This window comes from Aythya marila (genome assembly GCF_965140915.1).
Source record: "Aythya marila genome assembly, chromosome: 10".
In the NCBI taxonomy this organism is placed as follows: domain Eukaryota; kingdom Metazoa; phylum Chordata; class Aves; order Anseriformes; family Anatidae; genus Aythya; species Aythya marila.
The window spans coordinates 14,626,570-14,643,513 of record NC_139051.1 but is presented as its reverse complement, the minus strand read 5'-3'; the positions used below and the strand labels follow the sequence as shown (position 1 = coordinate 14,643,513).

The following is a 16,944-nucleotide window of genomic DNA, read 5'->3' as shown; positions in this document are numbered from 1 at the left end:
CAAAATGCTAGCATGTCCAGGAATGTTCAACTAAATTGTCCCTGAGAACTTCTTGAGGAGGTACATGACTAAAATGACCCGAGCATGTGTATACAGCTCTTGTTTTGTAAAGGGCAAAAGCTCTGGAAATGTGGTGATTCACTAGATAATAACTGTTTCCAGAACTAGCTCCCAGGATTGTTGGAGCCAAACACTGACGTCCACATGTGTTTTTCTTTCTTCCCTGAAGTCTTGCCTTACAGAAGAATTTGTGTTATGGTTTGGGAGGAAATGATAAAGGGAAAAATGAGTAGAATGAAACTAGTCCTTAAAAAAGGCCCCCCAGCTTATTCTCTTGAAATGGAATAAGTTGAAATGGAATAAGAGAAACATGAGCACCCAAAAAATAAGGGACATTTACATCACAGAGAGAGGAGGGAAGGAAACACTGCAGAATCCAGAAACTCAGGAATGTCTCAACTGAGTGCAGAAGGCAGCGGCTGCTGCACATGCATGCGAAAGAATGCAGGGAGAAAGCGCAGTCCAGCCCTGGCAAGACAGAGTTCAACGTGGGCAGAGGCACCCTGGCTCATAACTGCTTTTGGCTGCAGCTAGATGCCTCCTGCTTTAAAATCCTCCTTTATTTTTGGAGCTGTTTGAGAACACCAGGCTTCCTTTTCCGTTGCTTTGTACCCAAAGTATGGCACAGTCCAGGCTCACAGCACCATCTGAGCAGAACAGTGGCTGTTTGCCCACTTTCCCTGGCATAGCCACGATGGACCTCGCCGGCTCTCAGCACACTGGGTGGTATTGCGTATTGCTGCAACACAGGCTCGGATATTCTCTCTTGCTGCTTCCTCTCTAGCATCTCCAGACTTAGAAACAGCAGTCACAGATAAGCCCAAGGGAGCAGTGCATCATTGTTTTCTGCGAGGCTGTGCCCCAGGAGCCACCTCTGGCTCAAACTTCTGTCTTCCTTTCATCCACTCCAAAGTTGGAGAATCCAAACCATTGCATTTTTTATGTCCCTTGATTTTCTCTTCTGCTTTCATAAGAAGCAAAACACTCCAGAAAATGACTGCTTCATCAGTTCTGTCACTCAGATAAGAATGGACTTGTTTTTTGGTTGTTTTTTTTTTAATTTTCCACACAGCTGTTTTCTTCCTCTTTCCTCCCGCCTGTTGCTGCTGACACAAGCATATTTCCATATAAAAAGGGGAAGATCTTACTGGGAAGTTGCCTAAACTTTACGTTGTTCTAGGAAGGTAGGTTGGGGGTATTCCACAATAGCTATCTTGCCTTAGAGACCTCTGTTTTATCCTGAAAATGAACTGCAAATAATTACAGATTCCAACAGCAAGGAACGACAGCCTTTCTACTTTCCCAGTGTCCATTTCTGTTTAGAAATGGGGCCACATTAATGGAAGAAAGAGAAAAAATGATTAATGTGTGAATAACAGTGTCTTCCTTCACCACAGTGGCAGAGAACACATTTAGTGGCCCAGCTGTGTCTGACAGCCAACTCCTGATGCCTGGAAGTGAAGGTGAAATAGAATATTGGAGGGTTTTAATTTAATGTTTTGTGCTCTACTGTTTGTGTGGTCTTTTTATTATATAGATAAGGATGCTCAGACACCTGATGAAGGTTTGTGGGGAAAATCTGAGAGATTTAATCCCACAACCTGCAGGAAGACATCTGCCTGTGTTTCTTCCTTGAGCGTCTTCCCATTCTCTTTCTGAGGCATTGTCTCGGTGAAGGTTAAGGTTGCGATTTGATGGGACCAGCAAGGGACCAACAAGATGCGCCATTCTCTCAGAAACATGTGCCTGGATTCCTCTGGCTCCTTTCAAAAGCACAGTTTTAATCTGAAGTCCTCATTTGTGCTTAATTCCACTGGTTGGATCTGCTTCTCCTCTGTCCAGTGAATGGCACTGCTGAGCTTTTGAGACAGGGTACTCCAGTTGTAGCTCCCCAGTTACCCATCCATGTTGTCTGTCTTCTCAGTTTTGCTCTGTGAAAGCGGTGAACTCTCCTTTGACTTTGCTGTGTGTAAGTAGGATAAAAACAAGGAACAGCATTGCTGATCTCTGTCCTGCTGAATAAAATCAGCAAAGCTGGGGCTTGCAGGACATGGACGGCTGGGTCTGATGGATCTCAGACTGTTTTTGAGCTGTTCATAATGCAAGGGAGTCCTTCCCAGGGGGGTGGATGCTGAAGTACATTAAGAAAAGCCCCTGGTGCAGAACTAGGGATGAATATCCACATGAGGCAGCACCACAGACACAAGTCACTTGGCTCGTGGGGCAGTGCCTTTGCATGGATGGCTGCAGAAAGCAAATCCAGGAAGAGAGGAAAAGCTTGACAGCTCCAGGCAGAGGAAACATGGGCGTGAGTCAGGAAACCATTCCGGGGAGATATCCGTGCAGAGCTGGGACCAGAGGGTTATCTCTCATGAGGTTTTCCTGACAGTGTCTGCTGGCTATCTTCTGGCAGGGCCTTCCTGAGCTGTTGATAAGATGGGAAGCTGTGGACTTCCTCCCTTGCCCTGAAGCAAACGTATGTGTTTGGGCTTACTTAGGTCCAGAGGAAGCAGAGCTGGGCTGAGATTGCTGATGGGAATACAGAACAGGGAGTTCTGGGCACATGACAGCTACTGCATTAACAGCATTTTTCGGGATTGGCTTTAAAAAAATCCCAGATCAGGGCCTCCTCCCAAAATTTGATCTGGTGTTTTTATTTTTAGAAAATACTGTGCCTGGAGAGGTATAGTTGAAGTGAGTTTTCTTTTCCAGTTGGTGACCTTTTGGGACAAACAGAGTTCCTGCCTTCCAGCTTTTCTCTGTCATCATCAGTAGCAAACATTTTCGCTTTTTGAAATGAACAATGGTCTTTCTGCACAGTTGCTTGACCTGAGGAGTTTAGGGATTCAAGAAAACACATCTGTGGTAAAATCATGAGCTTCAATAACAAGCTGGCATACAGTGATGGTTATTCTCTCTGAGACTGTACTTCTTATCTGCTCTGGTTGCATTTCATTTCAAGTAATGGGGTTGGTGGTACAGAGGCACTGGAAAACTGTTTAAGGAAGTCTGAACCCCTAAAGAGATTCTGGTTAGGTAGAAGTACTTGTGCTGAACTTATCACCAGTCATTTGAATTATCCAAGTCCTCCTACCTGATATTCTTGCTGGCACTTATGGGGTCCTTTCCACCCTGGGCCAAAGCATCAAGGGCCACCTCTAGGTATCTGGAGAAGTGCAGAGCTCCCTTCCTTTTAATCTCCCTCCCTGCACATTCTCAAAGGCAATTGCCATGAGAAGCACTTGTGTGAGCAGCTCTTGGTCTCTGGGAAATAGTCTGAACCAACACTTAAAATTTGTCAAACCCATGAAACAGCAAAGAAACAACCAGTACAACTGGATCTTATCATCAGCGTGGAAAACAGAAATGCTGTGCTGCTTTTTAATTCAGTGTCTTCTGTCAAGGGCTATTGGTTTAGAGTTTGTCCTCACATACCACTACCACACATTTCCAAAAGATCAGTTTAAATTAGCAGTGCGTGGTTATAATTATTTTAGAAGTGGTTAGAATTTTTGCTGTGAATAACAGAGGAAAGATGAGTTAGCTGTGATCTGCCCTATTGCCCTGTAGCTGAGATCCAAGCAGAGCAGCATGCATTAACATAACATAGTGCTTTAGCATTTATGAGTGCGTGGTGTACATCCAAGCAGCCACACTGGTCACTGCCCTCCCCCGTGGAATCTAAGGAACAGTGCAGTGTGGATAAAGATATCAAAGGCTGGCGAGATGACTGCCTAAGGTAACAGTTTAGTTATGGACTTATTTTCATTCTACTTTTTCTTTTTAAGCTAAGGTCAATGAGATGCAATGTCAAGATGATGTTTACAATGAATACAGCATGTACTGCTTGTGCTGCGGCGCCTAAAATGTTGTGTCCGAGAGGCTGGTTAAAGACCACGCAAGGCTTAGGAATGAGGGACTGCAGGTAAGACCTCTTTCCTAACCATGTTGCAGATCTGGTTTAGCTCTGCTATGCAAGGAGTGATGTGTATGCCTTAAGGAGAATATGAATTATTAGAGAAATAATATAATAATAATTCCCCTTATATATTCTCTCAGCTTCCAGCAATAATCCTCTGAACTTTTTACCTTCCTAGTTCTCTTTATGAAGGTTGCTTGTTTTTGTGTTCCTTGTTCTTATTCTGTTGAGCATTTCTATAGCTTGTCTCTAATAGGAGAATGGTGAAGAAAAACTGAATTTACCAGTAAGTTTTTTTAGAAAATGAAACACTATAGATTATTGTTTGCCTATCTATTCAGTAATGAATGTTAACAGTTACTATATAACTCCATTGTCTACTGTTTTCTGTAATTCACTATTCTGTATAAATACTTTAAAAATAGCTGTAGCAGTTTTACAGTAATTACAGACACACAGAGGAGTCAGACTGAATTCAAAGGGGCAGTGCTATTGAGGCGATTTCCAAGTTCCTTTTGGGAAGGATGTTGTGCCAAAAATAAAATGAAATAATGAAGAGAAATGTGAGCACGTGCAGCTTTTCTGCCTGTTATCTCTCTGTGGTAGTGGTAGTCGAATGGACCCAGGAATAGTTCCGTACAGCATACACGCAGAGCAAGAGACACTGTCACCGGGGGCCTAGCCTGTGTGTAAGGCGATGGATGAAGGGTTGAAAAGGAGAAAGATGCTCCTCCTCTGTCTCATATCCAGGCCCTGACAACTTGCTTGGAACCAGCTGTAAGAGCACAGATCAGTGGGCATCCTTGAGAAAGACAGAATTAGAGTGCAAACTCTTGTCCTTTGGTTCAGAGTTCAGCGCGCTGCAGTGCTTGCTTAGAACCCCTCCAACAAGCACATGGTATCTTTGTGGTGTAATCATGGATCTTGGATTGTTCTTTTTAAGGTACACTGTCAAGTTAGGAGAAAATACCCTTGTCCAGCCAGGGTGCTATCACATATGTAACAAGGAAATTGAGGAGAAAAAGTGCTGCCCAGGATTCTGGGGTACAGAGTGCTACGGTAAGTTTTTCATCTGTTTACAATGCCTTCTGTTCAGTAAATCAAACCAGTTTTAACATGAATCATTAAATATGCATTAAGCTGATTGATTTTTGTTATTTCTGCTCCTGCTATTTAAGAATTTACAAGGTCTCCATTAACTGCCCAGGATGTTTTGAAGATAATGAGGAAGGAATCTCTTTGCTTCATATGTGTTTAATCCTCTTATATTTAACACATAACATAACCCCCTTTGTTGGAACTTCCTTTAGTCTCTTCTTTAAAAAGAACCTTTTGGAAAGGGATGTTTTTGTTCCTCTTTATGAAAGTTTCCAAAGGAAGAGGAAGATACTTCTTTCTGGTGTCCCTCTGGTCGGGAGTGCATGTGCCATGTGTGCTTTTATATAGTCTGGAGTTAGTCAGAGGTTCAGTCACAGAAAATACTTAGCAATTCAAACCCAACATGCAAATAACCCTCCCAAAGCTCCCATTTAGTTTTAAGCCAAGTAATGGGAATTTGAAAACGTTCAGTTTTTCTTGGTCTTCTCTCAAAAATCCAAAAGCCAAAACTCCAAAATCCAAAAAGTTCATCTTCTAAGACGAATACTTCTCATACAGTTGACCAGTGACTGGAATATGGCCAAACATTCTCCAGTCTGGCAGAAAATGAGAGGTTGTTTGAGCAATTGGGCCTGTTTTCACATAAAGTGTTTTGAATAATCAATTGGCAATTCTATGCCTAAAATTTTCAGATATAATCCCTAGAATTTGGAGGTACCTCTCTCCAAAGATGTGTGGACCATGCTTGTTTGAGCACATTCCCAGCCCTTCAAGAAGTCACAAAAAGCCAAAATGCTCAGTGTCTTTGAAAAGTAGGATCCTGTCTGTCCCAGGCTTCAGAATCATCCTCAGATGTTTGGTGCTGCCTCTTGCTAATGATTGCAAGAGTAGCTCCATCTCAAAATATGTTTCAGTGGCTTTGCTGAAATGTGGTTAGTTATGTGCCAGTGGAATTTTCCTTAGACTTTTATTAAAAGGCTTTCCTTAGAAGGCAGCCATGTTTCTCCTTGGTGTTACTCATTGCCATCTTCACCAGCTCTGGGCCAGTTTTAGCTGTACTGGATAAGCAGGCAGGGACTTTGCTGGTTAAGAAACCATTGCTTTCACACATCTGGAATGCCTGTAGGAAGAGGTGATAAAAAGAGGGATGCAGTGCTGTTTTCTCTGCCTAATCTTGCCTGGCCTCTTACCTGCTAGAATGTCCAGGAGGCTCCGAAAATCCCTGCAGTGGCCATGGGACATGCCTGGATGGCATACAGCGGAACGGAACCTGCATCTGCAAGGTCGGTGTGTGGTTTGGTTTGAGGGTGATATGCTTTTGTCAGAGGGTGATTTGCTTTTGTACAGTGTCTGTGCAGAAGCTCGGGATGAAGACCAGCCTTCTGCCTAGAAGGTCATTAGCAGGGTCTTTCATTCCAATATCTGTGCCTGTGGTTTATCTAGAGTATTGGTGTGGTCTGCAGCAGCACTAAGACACTGTTGGTGAGACTATGGAGTCAGGAAGGATCTCTAGGAAGAAATTAAGAAAGAATTGCATGGATTTAACCCTCTGATCAGTTGAAATAATCAGTGTCTGTCTGTGGCTGCAAGAAGCCCTGAGATACGTTTAATGATTTGTACCTTTACCAGACCTGAAAGATATACTTCCCAGCTGCTGCTGCCTACCTCCTGGGCACGTCTTTGAAAAATGCTGATTTTAAACTTAACTCAAAGACACTCCATATCAATTAAAATACATGTTTAAGGTCCCCAAGCCTTACAAAATCAATGTCAAGAGATTGTAAGCCAGCTGTTACATTCTTGTCTGCAAACTGGACATGGTTTCCTCAGTGCCCACCTGGGTTTTGCTGGCATTTTGCACACTCTCTGTGTGTTGGTGTACCCCTCTGCTGGGAGGGCTGGGTGATAGTACTAGAGCACTGAGCAGATCAATTTTCTTCAGTGTTGTCAGAGAAAATCAGAGAAGGGGAGATATTTTGCACTATGACAATGTTTAGAACAATGAAATTGTATAGAAAAATAACATCTGGGACATTTTGGGTCCCTTCTAGGAGCAATACAGTGGTTATGCCTGCCAGAATTGTCGAGATGAAAATCGTTTTGGCCCAGACTGTCAGTCAGGTAAGGAAGAGTAATTTCAGGTGAAACCTGCACAAAAATACCTGAGAGCAAGGAAAGCGGAGGGGGAGGCTGAGTGAGGAAGGGTGCTGGAGAGGAGGAGGGGATGGCATCTGACAGCATTTAATAGCAATTATCTGGACATTTTGTCTTTCTGCCCTTCTCCACTGTCCCATTAGACACTTGATTCTCAGTCTTTCACTCAAAATCAATCCATTTTCCCTTTTGTAAAGTTTCCCCCTCCCATTACCATGGCTTTCCCAGTTTCCTCTCTCTTTTCAGCCAGGCTGTTGCCTACATCCCACATGCCCTGAAGCAACCCAGACTAATTTCCCAACTGTTTGCAAGACTCCTGTCACCACTCCAGTAGTCTCTCAGCTTCCTCTTTATTGCCTTTCCTACACATTAATACACACAATGCTGCTTCTCATACATGTCATATTTTGAAGCAATTTATGACCAGTGCGACCTGATCATAAAGAAGCCCTTTCTTTCCATCTCCTGGTTCCCTTGTATCCACACAGGTGAGATGGGTGTGATCTCAGTGCTTGTGCTTACTGAATGACACCGATGCTGGCATCACAGATGTGGTAGAGCCTTATAATACTGCATCCTCCCACATTGGCTGCAATAGACTTGGAGGAGTGGGAAGTTAAGTCTGAAAAGTTGGTCCAGATGTTGCATTTGGGGTTGATCTTACAGGGCAGCACTTTGTCTTTCTTCAGCACAGGACTTGCAGAACTCTCTGTGAGCTCCGACCAGGATGACCTTATTTTTAAAACGAGTCATACTTGCTGTGGATTATTAGTGGGCAATCGGGGTGCCAAATCCCAGGGCAGTTGGCCAGTGTATGTCCAGAGCTCTTCATGCTGCCTTGTCACTGAAGGTCTTGTTTGTCTGGCCTTTCCTTTCAGTGTGTGACTGTGTGCATGGGGAATGCAACAGCGGCGTCACTGGGAATGGAAGCTGCACTTGCTATGGAGGCTACACTGGCACCAGGTGTGACCAAGGTAAATAAATTAGTAGCTGGAGAGGAGCTGTTAAAGCTAAACTACGATATGGATGCATGTGTCCCCAAAGCAGCTGGGATTTCTCTTGAAACAGGGTAGATCCTCCCTTCCTTCTAAGTCTTGTGGGACCTGACTACCTAGCCTGCAAGTCTGTCATGCTTACTTCCCCTGGCTTTTGTACTGGCTGGGGTCTCCGGAAACAGCACTTGCCTTCATTTCCGTGCCTTTTGTAAGGAAAGGTGTATCTTCTTGCACTGCCCTTCTTGCTCCAAGGGAAACTCTCTTTGCTGTGTGATTCCAGAGCTTCCCCTTTGCAAAGGTGTGACGTGTGAGGCCAACAGTGAATGCACGGTAAAGGATGGGACAGCGGTGTGTGACTGCAAGCCGGGATACAGAAAAAGTGGCGGCACTTGCTTAGGTGAGACATTTTATTGTGGCCCTAAATAGTCCTCCATTTAGGACCTTCCAAAGAGAAATCTTTCTCTGGCATCTCTGGACAAACTTGATCACCATGCATACAGTTTCTTCCTCACTGCGGAAGCATAAAAGCCTGCTTGTTTTTAGGAATCCTTTTAAGATTAATACCTAAGGTGTTTGTTCTCCTCCCACTTGGTCTTGTAAGCAATAAATGAGTTACAGTTGCAGATGCCATCCAGTATTTGCCTGTATGAATGTACAGAGTAACCGTGACAGTGGGATATCGGTGAGTCTGTGCCAGTATAAGTGATGAGCAAAGGTATGTAATTAGAGGGTTTGAGCACAGGTATGTAATTAGAGGGTTTGAGCAAAGGTAATTAGAGGGTTTCTTCACTGATTTCAGATGTAAGTTTCTGAATTGCTTTTGTTAAAAGAAAGTCAATAAGGTGCATGTGATTAACTAGCAATGGATAGCTCTATTTTCACTGGCTTTTTGCAGTTCTTGCTGACCAAACACCACCTTCAGATATCCTCAGATATGATGGAAATTCAGAAGTAAATACAAGCATCTTCTTTCTGTCCCTTATATTTGTGTTGCTGAAGTAATATGAAGAATGTGTCATCCAAACTCCTTGGATCAAAGAAAAACAAACTGTCTGCTGCCTGAAATTATTTTATTTTCTGTGAAACTGTAGCAATTTAATGGAATAAATTCCTTATCTTCCATTCTCTTCAGGCCTTGGGCATTCTGCTATGCTACAGTAAGTGCTCTCCTGAAAACAGAAATCTGGACGCTCTTCGACCTCTCATCTTTTTATTTGCAGCTCAGGATCCTTGTGCATCTTCTCCTTGCTCCCCCTTTGCTGTATGCAATGTTATTAGTCCACAAAAGTATCAGTGTACCTGCAAAGAAGGATTTCAAGGAGATGGGAAGATTTGTCAGCCCATAAACCCCTGTGTTGACAACAATGGAGGCTGTGCAGAAAACTCTACAATCTGCATTTACAAACGCCCGGGAGAGGTAAGGGTGACAGCAGCACGTCAGCAACCTGTAAGGGTCTGAGAGTGGCCAGGTGGGAACTTCTTCAAATGAGCCATTCATTGGATTGCTCACGTCTGCTCTCCTCACCTTAGATTTTGCAACCTGCCAGCTCTTTTGTGGGATAACCTGTTGAGTAAAAAGTGACGAATGCAGCTATAATCACTGCTTTGTCTTCTGCTAGGCATCCTGTGTTTGCAAGCCTGGGATGAGTAGGAGATCTGCATCAGAGTGTTTTATGCTTTCCAATGACTGCCGGCAGTATTTTTGCGACATGTCTTCCAAGTGTGAAATAAACTCCCATGGGAATCCTAGGTGAGCCACTTTAAGGATTGTTGTTTAAGCTTATTCAGCAGCTAGAATGGAAACTGATTTTGGATGAGGTAAACTTTGAAGAAACAGGGAATTAAATGAGAAGAATGGGCTAGAGTGCCCCTTTGATAAGAGCCTGTTTTTAACAAGTCCATTGAAAGTAAGGAATTCTACATCAGCTAGCATAAATCTAGCATCATGTGGGCCACAAGATGCTTTAAATCTGAAGCAGCAGGGTCTTTTGTGTTGTGAACTGGAGATGTAGCTCCCCAAGTTGGTGGATATTATTAGTTTATAATCAATTACCAAAACAGAGACGTCTGACTCTTGTTTGGTCAGTATGTTATCTAAGGAATCCTTTTGGTTGGGACAGGTAAGTCTTTGGCTCTCCTGCCTCTCAGGCTTGTAAGCCAGAGGTGAGCTAGTGTTGCAGAAGGACAGGGAAGGGGGGAGCTGAAGGAAGAAACACCAGACCTCATTTAGTTTTCTTGAGCAAAATATTTAGAAGTTGATGCCCTGCAGATGAGAAATATTGCCAGATCTAGGGTAATTTTAGGTCTCCTAAACACCAGAGAAAGCTTCACTGAGGATTTTTTTAATACCAAAAAAAGCTGGAATTTCTCTGAGAGACTGAAGAGGAAAAGAGCAGTCCCATCTCCTTGGCCGTTCCTTCTCCAGTGCTGCTAAAATTGTTAGCATCCACCTGCTCATTCTGTGCTCCAGGCCAGAACTGAAACACAGTGGCTTCCCCCTTTGAAGACATGCCAGCGAAGTGCAGGACTCAGTGTTCTGCACAATCCCTGCCTTTAGCATGTCTGTTCCCCAGCAGCTGGCACACAGCCCTCTGTGGCTGGAGTAATGTCAGATACCTCCCCTGTGCCGTATGTCTTTTCATCCCTGAACCAGAAAGAGCAGAGCTGATACTTGGACAAAACCCAAACAGGAAAAAACGTGTTTATCAGTCAGTGACCTTAAGTAGTGTCTGAGTAATGACTATAAGTCCGTGTGAATCAGGATAGAGATTTTCACATGTAGATAAGCTTTTCTGCAAAAGTCATTAGCATGTCTGGGGCCCTCATTAGTTCTAAGACAAACTAGCTAAGTGATGTGCGGCAGCTGGTACTTCCCATTGAAGCTGAGGGCTCACATAGGAGCTGATTGCTATATTTTCACTGAGACCTGTGTTTTTTATGCATTACCTCAAATTTTCAGATGCTTTAATGAGTGATACTGGCTGAATACTTATTTAGGCTTCAGTACATATATTGTGGCTTTCTGTACCCTGAACCCTAAAGCAGACAATCCCTTTGTTGACTGTATCTGAGAAAGTGTCTTCCTTCTTTTTGCTTAGGACCAAAGTTGCTTGCAGTCCACAAGTGTGCATCTTTTTTCCTGTCACTTATATTAGGCAGCAGCTACTAGGCTCTTAAATACACCTTAAAGCTGTAATTAATCTTTCATCTGTAGATACTGATGATACTCAAACATGTCTAAAGTGTGGAGGACTGCTTTATAATGGTTTCCTATGTTTAGTGTTAATGTTTATAATGTTGTGTTTATTATGTTATTATTGTATCTAGCTGTGTGTGTAAAGAAGGGGAGATTGCAGATGGGAGAAGTTGCTATAAAGATCTCATGAGTGAGATTAATCAGCATAATTCACGAGGAAAGTTTTTTAGGAAATTGGACGTCGCCAGTAAAATGTTTGGTAACTCTCTTTTGAATTTCTTTGGGGAATGAAGCAGAGGTGGGGAGAAAAGTGTGTCATCAAAAGACTAAAAGCCTCCCATCATAATAGACATTTCACAATGTATGACTGTGGCCTTCAAAATCAAACACATCACATCTCTGAACTCATATTACCAGTTCTGGCTCATGAAATGAGGACACTGTAGCAGAGAACAGTGTGGATGAGCATTATGTATTTGACAGTCCTAGTGAAAGAGGTGCCACATCCACAGAAAGAAAAGGAAAGCATGCATTGAGGATGTGATTTAAACCTGTCTGTCTCAAAATACCAGTGTTCCTCCACCTGCACTGTGTTGAAGGCTCAGCAATCTCAGCGGTCATTGAGTTTTCTAGCAGTGGTGCTTGAGGCTGGTGTGCCATGGATCCTCCTACAGTCAGATTGGTCTGCCAAGCCAAAATACAGCCTCCCTGCCAGCTCACGCATGTGGGTGGCCATTATAGAGATGGAGGGGCTTTATCCTGTGCACTGTGGTCCAACATAAACAAGTACTAGTTACATGCATCAGGTTGAAGATGTGTAGATGTAATTGTGCTTTTGACACAAAGAATAATTATTGCTAGAGTTAAACCATATGGCAAATAACTGCTTCATGTTGTCACTCTTTTTACAGCTTCTGGTTGTTCAGTGTTGCTGACGAAATATGGGCCTTTCACGGTCTTTGTACCCTCCATTTTTCCAAGTACTAATAGCATAGAATTTAATGTAAGTTTGCTTGCTTTTAGAAAATCTTTGCTATCTTATGATTCATTCCTGCCTGAGTTCTGTGGTCTATAAAAACTGATTGACACATGAGAGAATATTTATAGAAGCAATCTCTTGCAAAGACTGCTCATTGTCTGGTTGTTGCAGTCTCACAGAGGATGTTACATCCCTTATGTTATTTTTAAAATCTCTCTCTCTGCTATTGACAGAGTGTGTTTGTTGTTTTTAATGTCAGATTATATAACTTCAAAAAGTTTCAGTTCTTCTGGCCATTCTTATTTAAAGATCCAACCTCTGGTGTGTGACTATTCTCAAAACTTTAGGTGGTTTTTCAATGCTTGAGCATGGGGTTTTCAAAAGGGGATGAGATTTGCATTAAAGTACTGGATTTTGGCCTATTCCTTGGTATGGCCCTATATATGGGAATGGTGTCAACTTCTTAGGCTCATTTTACTAATGGGGCAGCAAGGATGACAGGGCTGTAGAAAACTGATATGGGAGTTAGGTCAAGAGTTTGAGAGTTCTGGGCTTCGACAATTATGTTCTACAGGTCATATTTTTATTTTATGTATTTTTTAATTAAGTTGTGTTCATTTGCTGTAGTTCTGCAATCAGTTGTATCAGTTCCACCTAAATCCACCTAAATCAGTATTGAGAGATGATTGTCTTAAAGAATCACCAGTGATGGAAAACCCAGAAAACAAAGGAAGAAAATAGACGTAAATTCAGCAGCTACATGGCCAAACATAAACAAAGATTGTCTATGGGGAGCTTAGGCAAGTTTTGTTACCTCAGGCATGCAGGGATAGTTTTAAAATTGTCCAGGTCCAATAGGTTTATCTTTAGGGGATTCTTCTAAAGTCACTTTCAAATGAATGAGTCTCCCTGTGTTTGTGTGTGTACACAGAAGCAAAAGATTTGCCACCATGCTTCTGCAGTGAACCAAAATGAAGAGGCAAGCTCAATATTATATACCTAGAATTTCTGTTATGGTAATGTTGTGAGTCTTTCATAAAATGATTTTTTTGAAAGAGCATGTCATTTATCTTCTTTATTTGGTCTTTACTCCCCAAAGGATACCACTGCTGAGCATTTGTGCAGAATGCACATTGTTCCTGGTCTGCATTTGATAGAAGACATGGTAAAAGCCAAGACGATGTGGACCTTGTCAGGACATAAGCTGACATTCAACAACCAGGTAAATGATATTGTGAACTGAAGTTGTGGACTGCTGTGAAAAGACTGAGCAGAGCTTGAGCGTAGTTTCCTTCATGTGCTTTCTTAACGAGAAAACCATTTTTCTCTTATCAGACTACCTGTGACCAGAACAGGATTTCATTTCCACTTCTCAAAAAGAATCATGAAGTTTTAAGAAACAGAGCTGTAGCTGATTTCTTAGGTTATAATCTCCTTTACAGTGAAAAGCTGTTCTTCTCTTGCTACATATTCTACAATGATCTGTCTAGTTTTAAATAGTCCCTTCTCTGCTCCTTGGTTCTTACCATCCACTTCAGAGGTGTACACAGATAGGTGCGTACAAATATGGTATTAAACTGCTTATTATTGCTCTTCCTTGCATTTCCTTAGCCTTGAGTTGCAAAGTGTAATTTTTATATTAAAAATTATGTGGATGTGGCATTGTGGGACACATCTGAGAGAAAGATTGGCTTCAACCACTTTGCAGTAGATTCCTTTGTTGGTTGTGGACTGTGCTCTCAGAGACAGATTCTGTGATGTGTCCTGATGGTCCTGGGGTAAAAGAAAAAGGCAGGTGGGAAGAAAAGGCTGTAAAGTCATAATTCTGCTCTCTGAGCAACAGAATATATTGAGCATTGATGTAGTTTCCAGTTGTTCCGGTTCTAGAGGTTGCTCTTTTATCAGCTCATTGCACAGACTAGAAAAGCTGCTGTCTCCCAGCAAGATCCTTTGTGGGATCCAAAGCAAGGTGATTTAAGGACAGACAATCAAGCAACTGTTTCTCCTGCCCTGTAGACAACCAATTAGGCAGAATCTTATTCCTAAACTTGGTAACAGTCTTTCCTTGATCTGCATGTGTATGCTGGAGAAGAGACCTTTTGCCTGCACAGCTAGCAACTGCAGTATCCTTGCAGCTGATGAGGAAGAGGCAGCAAAGTCTCTCTTTAGACTGAATGCTTCTCCTTGGAGGTCACATTCTCAGACACAGCTACACGCTGAATATTTTCTCTTCCAGTTGCCCTTTTCCTGTCTATCTATTTTATTTTTCTTATCCTAGCAAAGAGTTTTTCATCACTAGTTTATGATACGTAAGGCTGTTTTTCCCTTTTCACTCTTTCAGTTGACACACGTTTTCCAGCATCCACTGTTCTCGCTCCATCCTGCACTTTTCCGGCTTGCATTCTCACAGCTGGCCCAGGCAGAGTCGTATGTTTCCTCTCTGCGGATCCAGCCTTGGCCTTGAGGTCTAGGTCATACTACATGCACCCTACGTGCATCAGAAGGAAAAAGCACTATTTGGAGCCGGGGGTTCTGAACTGGGTTTATCGATGCTCTTTTAAAATTTATTTCCTGTTTGTTTACTCAGGAGTCTTTTGATCTGGGAAGCCTGCCCTCCCCTTCCTTTGTTTCAGCCAGACTCCTCAGTGATGTGAGCTGAAGTTCAGGGCAGGGAAGAGCAGTTAAAAAAAATGCACATGGTAAATGAAAAGCACAGAGAAGCTGCGCTTGCCTGCACTTGGATTATGACTGCAACACCAATACCTTGATGCTTAGTTTATAAATTACGCTTGGTACACCTCCATATGCCCCACTTCAGTGCATGGAAGTATGGAAGGACCAGATGCATGCCTTATAATTCAGTGAGCCTGACTGTTTAGGCTTTGCTGTGATGAGTCTTGTTGCATTAGGAGCTAATGAAATCTGCAATCAAAGCTGGTTTCAAGATTGTTTCCAAATTCTGTAAAATCCTGGTGCCCATGAAGCAACATGTCTTTCTCCTAGTGCTTGACAGATTGATGCAGGATCTTAACCGTCAGTGCAGCCTTCCGTGATCCACACTGGGATCAAGCATTGTTCACATTCAGGCAAACTTAAACCTAGAGCTGACTGTCCCAGACTAGGTCTTTAAGCTGTAGTAAGACTTAAAAGTACCCCAGAATGGAAATATTGTCCAAATTCATTTAGAAGCGAGATGTTTATTCTACAGTAAGACCACCCCTTAAATTTACCTTTTCCAGAGTAGACCCTGTTGTGCCTTCACCTTGCTGACCCATAGATGGAGAGCACTGAAGGGAACAGGGATCTATAGATCTATTGTGATACCATGGATATACATTAAAATAAACTTGTGTTATTATCCAGGCATACATCAAATCATTTCAATATGAAGATGTGGAAGAACAGTACAATGTTTTGCAGTCGAACCTACCAGCAGCCAATGGTGTTATGCATATTGTTAGCACTCTAAGGAAAAAAACCAGCACCGACAACCTTGGAAACCCACAGGTATGCAAGCATTCTTGTTTCTTCTGCTTTGTGAAACAGTAGAATAAATACTTTAAAAAAAAATCTTTTTCCATGATTATTCTTCTTAAAACAGTGAGGCTTTTTTAAAGAGGAAAAGGCTATTTGTTTTGTTTTCAGCTCCTGATAAGCATGCCTTTAAAAGTAGCTGATAGCTCTGCACAAGTCAGATACAGACCTTGAAGTGATGCTTTTAAAGTATTTGGATAAGTAGAGAATTCTAATTTCATGACTAAGATCACTCCCTTCATAGAAAATAAGATCTTTTTCAGTTGCACCTTACAGGAGAATAATAAGACAAATATCGAAAAAGCATTTTTCATATAAAATTGAAGTTAATATTTTCTTTATTGAAAAAGAATTTTTCATATAAAATTGAAATTAAGATTTGCTTTCATCTGTCTCTACTGCATTTTAAAATTATATTAAAAAGATTATCTTTGCATTAAAAGCATATAAAATGAGGAAAAATAATCACTATGGACCTTTGCAATTTGAACTTGTCATGTATTTAAGACACTGGACAGAAATTTAAGAGTTCTTGCTTCAGTCTTTGCCTCTGCTAAACACTTTTTCCTGTTAACTGGGAAAAGTTTTTGCTATAGCTATTGCATTGTATGCATGAAAACTTTTATATTGTTTCCATATGCAGAAAGCAGACCCTGTTACCTACTGCTTCGTTGCAAAAAAAATTACACATAGAATGACACCAGCTCTTTGCTTTAGTTGGATATTGATAGTTGTCTGCACTTACTTTGCACCATTTTAATTAATATATAAAAACAGTCGTATTGTGTAATCTTGCAGTTGGGTTGTACTTTATGTTTAAAAAGTAGCTGGAATATTGTGGTAGAGAATGGTGTGTCAATTGTGTCTGAGATCCAGAGCAGAAGCTTGACTGAGCTCTGTGTTTGTGTGCATTGGTACCTGCAGGGAAGGGCTTGCAGCTCCTCTGGCCATGAGGCTGATTCAGCAGTCTTTCCTATACCGTTTCCTGTAAACTTTTGATACTCAGCAC

General features: G+C 42.0%; 1 protein-coding gene across 4 annotated transcripts in view; it reads left to right on the top strand.

Moving 5' to 3' along the window:
- The window catches only part of STAB1 (stabilin 1), a 59,435-nt gene that overhangs the window by 2,468 nt on the left and 40,023 nt on the right, over positions 1 to 16,944 (top strand). For all 4 annotated transcript variants that reach the window (XM_082768166.1, XM_082768165.1, XM_082768167.1 and 1 more), the window contains 12 exons: positions 3,849 to 3,985; positions 4,923 to 5,038; positions 6,275 to 6,360; positions 7,129 to 7,198; positions 8,110 to 8,205; positions 8,507 to 8,623; positions 9,447 to 9,643; positions 9,846 to 9,976; positions 11,554 to 11,681; positions 12,334 to 12,425; positions 13,501 to 13,623; positions 15,765 to 15,908. In XM_082768166.1, coding sequence (XP_082624292.1) covers positions 3,849 to 3,985; positions 4,923 to 5,038; positions 6,275 to 6,360; positions 7,129 to 7,198; positions 8,110 to 8,205; positions 8,507 to 8,623; positions 9,447 to 9,643; positions 9,846 to 9,976; positions 11,554 to 11,681; positions 12,334 to 12,425; positions 13,501 to 13,623; positions 15,765 to 15,908 — 1,437 coding nt within the window. The remainder of the gene's footprint in view (positions 1 to 3,848; positions 3,986 to 4,922; positions 5,039 to 6,274; positions 6,361 to 7,128; positions 7,199 to 8,109; positions 8,206 to 8,506; positions 8,624 to 9,446; positions 9,644 to 9,845; positions 9,977 to 11,553; positions 11,682 to 12,333; positions 12,426 to 13,500; positions 13,624 to 15,764; positions 15,909 to 16,944) is intronic.